Source organism: Glycine max, chromosome 10 (assembly GCF_000004515.6).
Source record: "Glycine max cultivar Williams 82 chromosome 10, Glycine_max_v4.0, whole genome shotgun sequence".
Classification (NCBI taxonomy): domain Eukaryota; kingdom Viridiplantae; phylum Streptophyta; class Magnoliopsida; order Fabales; family Fabaceae; genus Glycine; species Glycine max.
Genome location: NC_038246.2, coordinates 32,276,847 through 32,284,409, shown reverse-complemented (window position 1 = coordinate 32,284,409; position 7,563 = coordinate 32,276,847). Strand labels below are relative to the sequence as shown.

General features: G+C 32.4%; 1 protein-coding gene across 1 annotated transcript; it reads right to left on the bottom strand.

Moving 5' to 3' along the window:
* Positions 1-2,464: 2,464 nt before the first annotated feature.
* LOC102670011 (uncharacterized) lies at positions 2,465-2,824 on the bottom strand. Its single transcript, XM_006590034.1, has one exon. The coding sequence runs from the start codon at positions 2,822-2,824 to the stop codon at positions 2,465-2,467; it is 360 nt and encodes a 119-aa protein (XP_006590097.1).
* Positions 2,825-7,563: the final 4,739 nt, after the last annotated feature.

The window sequence follows — 7,563 nt, the reverse complement described above, 5'->3', positions numbered from 1 at the left end:
CTTTAAAAAAAAGTGAAGCAATGTTACTGAAAACCATCTATATATATGAGACACGCCAACACTCTAAAAAATCACACATTCTCTCCCAACCCAATTTTTAGAACAAAGTAGGGTATTTTTGGGAGAAACTAGCAGTCAGAAGATTGTGAACTCGACATTGGGTTTTATTTTTTCAAATGGATCGATTATTCACAATGATAGTGGTGTTTACTTTCAAACTTCCACTCCAATACCCATTTGAGTACCTAACGCTTGTGATTTTGCAACGCTAAAAACTAGAATACACAATACCCTTCAGCTAACCGACAAACAATATCTGGATGAAATTTACTACCGGCAGTCATTCACAGATACAGGTAACCAATTTCGCTTTCAATGTATGCAATTGAAAAATGATGATGATGTTAACACAATGTTAATGTGTAATCATCAATTTTCGTGTGTTGGTCCGATTGAGTTATTATGCACCATTGGTAGAACACCAGATGGTATATTAAACTTACTTCAAGCCACTATGACCCCTACTCATGATGCCCTTCTATATTACAACGGGAGGTGGAACATGCCACGCCAAAACAACTTTGTCGGTTACTCGTTCATAGGAAAAAATCCAAAAAAATTTGACATTCCTTCTGGATGTACCATTGATGAAATGAAGGATTTGATCAAGCAAGTTGCACCTCAAGGGATTCCCCTTGGTGGTATTCATGAATCACAAACGGTAAGGCGATTGTTTTTTCGACAACCAGGTCATTATGAGTATTCAAACAAAGTTATCAAATTTGAAATTATTGAGTTGAAAACTAACGATGTCGTACTAAAGGTCTTAGTACTGTCTAACTATTGGAAACAATTTGGGCCAATAGAAATTTTAGTTGTTTTTAGTAAACAGGTAATGAAAATAGAAGACGACGTGTATCGCTCGCCACATGATTAAATGCAAAATTAATATTAGTTAATTGTAGTTTTCATGCAAATTTTATTTGCTTCTGGATGTTAATGTAATGTTTGAATTTGAGTAGTTGTTCATTAGTTTTTCAACTAAGTTGTTCACTATTTGCTTTACCCATGAAACTAAGTTAATGTAATGTTTGCAAGTACGTCAATGTGGATTAGTATGTCTCTAAAATTTAAAATCATTTTTTACTGCATTTAAAATGAATTATTTTAAATTTAAAACCACTTTTGATCCCCTAACATGAATTAATGTAGATAAATAACCTTCATTTTACAATTTATTTTTAAAAAAATAGAGGTGTCGCATACTAATGTATGGTACATACCACAAATTTCAGATGTCGTTCCATGACATAGGTAATTAATTAAATTTTCCTATCCATAAACTTTTTCCCCAATATATAAGGTATACCCTATGTAGACGTATCCCTAAAAATAAGAATGAAAATCAACACTGATCTGCCCTAACTGCCAACAGAAACACGTAACGCAAAAATTGCATGGAGAAAGACATGCTCAATAGTCCACTATTTCTGAAGTAGTATATCCAAAATAGAGGTGTCGCATACTAATATATGGTACATACCATTCTAGTTTGCCAATTTCTTCTTGAGACAATCTATTCAACCTACGATCGAACACTATAAATATCTCTCTCAATAGCAAATTGAAATCTTAATATATCATGTTGTAGGAGACAAAGCTAGATTCAACTCTGATAGACTCAACACTCTTTTAAAATAATTAATTGTTATTTTTTTCATTTCTCTTTATCTTTCTTTATTTAACAAATCATATAGTTTATTATATTTACATTTATTTTTTTAGTATTTTGCACATTCATGATCAAATATTAAAGTTGCAAGTGATCCATTTCACAATTATTATTTTTTGTCATAACTCACAGAAAAATTATGTACGAAGTGCACAATGAGAATCAAACACGAGTTTTTCAACTAAATAGGTTATTCTCGCTCATGTGAATGCAACAATTTGGGCTAATAGAAAATGTTACGAAAAACATAAAATAAAAGCTATAACCAAATTAATGTATGACACACACACAACTAGAATAAACATACAATAAAAGTTATAAGAAAAATAATGTAACAAATACAAAATGTTAGGAAAAACAAAAATGTTGTCAAATACAACATATAAACATCATCTATCACTGATTCGTGTGCCGTCTTCGTCGTGCCCTAACATAAAAATTTCCATCTGAGGTGACACCCCTAGCAATCCTTAGGCAGTCTTCCATGATGTCATGTAACTTTGTGCCTACAGTGACCATCCTTAGGTTGAGCACACACTCCAACCATTCTACGATCGCTTTGCAAGCATCCTATGACATTCAAAAAAACACATTTATTACAGTATTTAAAATAACTAACATTTAATAAAACATTAAAGCAACTCATCTTACCACTGTATGTCTAGGCAGATCAGCTGCCTCTGAAGGTCCAGCTTCTGGTGCCATTGGGACCTTCGGGATATCTGGCTCCACCTATGTCTCATGTTGTGGGATAGGTGGATGTTTGGGCGGATCAACTGCCTGTGTGGGTGTGATGAATGGATGAGATATCCCGAAGAACCAATCCATGTAATCTGTTGCACATTGGTCATGCTCAACACAAATCTGTCCTACAGCTGCTAGATGGTCTAAGTAATGCATCCACCTGTCGTCCATATCCTCAAATGACAAGGTGGGACCAATAGGCGGTGGAGGAATGGTCTGAACGTAGCCAAATTGTCGCACCACCCTCTCCGGTCGATGTGTGACCACAATGGGACCCCATCTAAGCTCACCTTGAAAGCATGAAATGAGGTCAAACGCCCTAACTACTCGGTGGTCACCATAAGGCATCCAACATACGTCAGGAATCGTCAGTGCATCTATACGTGTCTAGTATGTCGATGTCGCGAATCCCTTTGAATAAGCCTTCGTAGTAAGCCAGCGGTAGGCACGTGATGACGTCTTATCATACCCTTCATCAATCATGCTCTCATGAACACTGGGAAAGTGCTCATATATCCAACACTACAAACATGACATCAACATGTTTGAAATGTCAAATAAACATATTAAAAACATATTTATATCATAATCCAATTTAACATATTACAAACATAAAATGCCCTTATGATTTCTTCTTCCTTTTTAAGTTGATTTTGAAGTTTTTTTCAGTTACGCTATGCTTTGTTTTTCGTTTTCTCCCTTTCGTGTTGATTTTTCATTGTTGAGAGAGGTGATGCTTTGATCGAGGTGAAAGTGTTACAGAGGTTGGTCGGTGGTGATTGTTGTGATGGTTGGTTCGGTTGTTAACGGAGATACATTGGAGGTACACCGTAAATTTTTTGTGTTTGCATAACATACAGATTAAGTAATCCGTAAGCTTTAATATAACTTACAGATTACATAATCCGTATGTTTTATACGGATTATGTAATCCGTAAGTTATATTAAAGCTTATGGATTACTTAATCCGTGTGGTTTATATTAATTTTTTATTTTTTTAAATAAAAATAAATATTAAATAAAAATTATATGTTTATTTGAAATATAATTCATATTATTGTTTTAAATGTTTTTAAAAAATGTAGATTGATAATTAATTTGTAATTACTTTTTATATTTTTAAAATGGTATGACTTGTAAGATAATTTATAGTTGTAATTTATGGATAATTTATTTGAGTTTGTGGTCTAAAATTGATTGTTCTATGTAGTAATAATTTTAAGAATTAGAATTAAGTTGAATCAAATAATTTATTTGACTACATATGCTGCAGTTATAATTTTTTTATGTATTATATGGTTATGAATTGTAAGTATAAAAAGTTGATGTTATAGGTTTTTAATATATAGGGTTATTAATTTTAATGTTTATAAAATGGTAGGCAGTAAAAAATTACGTAGGGTTTTGTGTGATAGTATATGTATGGTGCGGTTAGGGGTTGTTTGTTTGTGATGCTGAAAATTTTGAATGTCTTGTTAAGATGGACGAAGATCAATGGATGTATGACAGTATAATGTCTGAAGAAGTTGATATGAATGATGAAAATGAAGATGAAGATGGTGTGAATGAAGAAAAACATGTTGATTGTTCTGATGTGTTTAATACTTCTCAGGTAATAATGTGATTTATTGTTACTAAATCAAAAAATGAATGTCCCTTTGAAGACTAAACTTGTGTGGCTTGTATTGTAGGTGTTAGCTACCCAAGATGATGTTTTGCAGTAGGCTCGATCAGTCGTTTATGAAATTGGATTTGTTGCGATGATTATGAGGTCAGACACAAACACTGGTATTAGAGAAAGAACTTCATTTGTGTTAATTGGTTGTGAAAGGAGTGGTCAGTATAGGTCTAGGAAGAAAGATTTTGTTAGAAGAGATACTGACAGTAGGAAATGTGGGTGTCCCTTAAAGCTTTGTGGGAAACCAACGGTTGGAGGCCAAGGTTGGATGGTGAAGTTAATGTGTGGAGTCACAATCTTGAATTAGCCAAGTCATTAGTTGGGCACCCATACGCTAGTCAATTGACTAAGGACGAGAAGACAATTATTGTTGATATGACAAAGTCAATGGTGAAACCAAGAAACATTCTACTAACTTTAACATTGTGTTTGGATGGAGCAATTAAAGTGAGTAAAGTATTTTAACTGAGCTATTAAAATGCTTCTTATATTTTAATCTATTTGGATAAAGTATTTTAGAAGTAATTAAAATGTCATCATTTTCTAAAGCATTTTAATAGACTAAATTAGAATAATTTTAAATTCTCACAAAAACCACAGGAATTAAAATTCCCCATCCCTCTCTTCCACTGTCAGCCACTCACTCACGCAGCAAACGCTCTCTTTCGCTTTTCCCCTCTCAGTCACTCTCTCTTCCCCTCTCAGTCACTCTCTCACGCTCTTCCCCTCTCAGCCACTGTCTCACGCTCTCAGTCACTCTCTCACGCTCTTATCCTCTCAGCCACTCTCTCACACTGCAGACGCAACTAAGTTTCCTTTGCGATTTCGATCCACACTCTTGTTGTGTCAAGTGTATTCATTTTTTTTCGTTAATTTGTGATTTATTTTTTATTTAGTTGTTTGATTTCATTGGTTTTGTACTCTGGGTACTCATTGTTTGATTTCGTTGCTCATTTTTTGATTTCTTTAATTTGTACTGTGGGCATTTTTGCAAATTTGTTAGGAACAGACCTTGCACTCTAGGTGCTTGTGTTTATTCTTCAATGAGAACTTTGGTTTCTTCACTTTGTGTTTATTCTTCAATGACAACTTTCTTTTCACAATATGTTTTTCTGGGATAGGGTTTTGGTTTGTAAATTTTTTGGATTAATTGAAGGGTTTCAATTGTGTGGTTAGAGTTCCAATTACGATGTATCGTTCGCTATTTTGATTTTGATTGATATGCTCTTGCATTGTAATGTTTGATTCTATTCACCTCCATTCATCTTAAACAAAACTTGAATTTCAGTACATTGTATGGAGGGCCTGTACATTTTTCCTTGCTTCAAGCCCAAAGGGCTCTTCCATGAGGGGACATGTTCAAAATAAAACTATTGGAATTAGTAGTTAAATGCCTATTGTTCACAAAAAATAAAGTAGTTAAATGCCTATTGGAATCTGTAGCAACTAGCAATTATTTTTCAAATTCATGTACATAGCTATTCTTATACTAGAGTATACTGTCTAAGGAACTAGGATCATCCTTAATCTCCTTATAATCATTGTCAAATTGTATATAAATACTAGATCAGCTAAATAACTCCCTCAATCTATTCAGAAAATTCATTCTCAGCTGTTAATTTGTGATTTATTTTTTATTTAGTTGTTTTGGATAATTGAAAGATTACCTCATTAGATTCTGTTGGAACAGGGGAATGTCCTAGAGTCAAGTTTAGTAGTCAATCATCATTATCGAGCATCAAAGTTAGAAATTGTTTCACTAAATTGTAAGTATATAAATATTTCCAATACTAAGTTAACAAGAGCTTTAAGATATTAATTTCTCTATTAGTGTACAAACTGACTATAAATAGGCGCTGTGCAGATTAACTATTGCCCTTTGTACTACTTATTTGTTGCATCAAACATAAGTGATAATTTATATTTTATGCAATCAATATCACTAGAAGGTAAAGTAAAATGAGCCAAGAAATATACGTACGAATGGTTTTTTGTTTGTTTGTACATATATTAGCTGACCTTAAATGTTGAACCTTATCATTGCTTGAACAATTTATGTGAGGAAGGTGTTGCATATCTAGCAGAGAACCCGCGATGTAAAGATTCTTCATCATCCTCTACCCATCCCTCGTCAAAGTTTTGAGCATAGCTTAAATGGTCATAGTTAAAACCACCAATGGGTTTATAAGAATTTGTTCTCTTCGCCCATGGAAGCTTCAACTTGAGACGCCCCAACATGAAAGCCTCCCTCCGTTTGTTTTGCTTCTAAGAGATGAACTTTTTTCCATGACTTCGAGATAGCTTCATTCATGGAACGAAACTTTAGTCTAGCTTGTAGTGTTTGTGCCTGGTGGGGGTGTTATCTTAATTCTCAATTTATTTGCTAAGAATTTTAAGTGTGTGGTAGAGAATAATGTATAACTTAAGAAAAAACCCTTTTTGGGTTGGTAGTAGCTAGATGATATGTATGGAGAAGCAATACTATTAACATCTAGATTAACCTCTTGATGACATCCTAGAAGAAAATTGCAACGAATGGGAAAGACTTGATACAATGGGCCAAATCTATTAAATGGTTAGTTGACGATCCAAAGCAGTTAACTATTGTGAAAGCTCTTCCAATCCACCAAAAGACAGATTATGTTTTAACACATCTTGGAGAATGAATCTTGGTGAGTAACCTTTTTTATGCATAGTTGAAGTCATATTTTCACTATAGTTATTTGTCTTTCTTGTTGTGACTTATATTATCTTGTTTCTTCTTCCCTAAATGACAATATTAGATGTTAATTATTCAGGCTCCTTGACCTTTACACTTGATGATGAATGAAGATTATGGAATGAAGAACATTGTTTTTTAATTTCTTTTAGTTATTAGGATTGTTATGTACTCAGTTAGTTGATCTTAATTTGGACCTTGTAATTCTTGTTTAAGATCTTTGTTTGGAACTTGATTAATATGGACCTTGTAATGCTTGTGTTGATTCATGTTTATGTGTTGGTGTGTTATTAGAAATTTGAATTTTTTCCCTTACGAACAATGAAATTAATATCATTTGAATTTTGTATGAGATAATTGTCCTTAAATTACATAATTATTTAATTTTAATATGTTTTTTAAAATTATTGCAAGACTAGGTAATTAATTTTTTTTAACAAGAATAACGAATTACATATCATTCATCTTTTAATTTTGTAGTACTCTTTAATCCAAGTTTTTTTGTCTATTACTACAAGAATATTGTATAAGATTCAAAATTATTTAGATCATTTAATTATTAAATATTAAAAAAAATTATTATTATATATTGTATAACATTAAATTTATTTTTAATATTTAACTATTTAAAAAATGACTCATGTTTATTTTCATTCAATATAAAAAATTTAATTTTTAAATAAATATTTA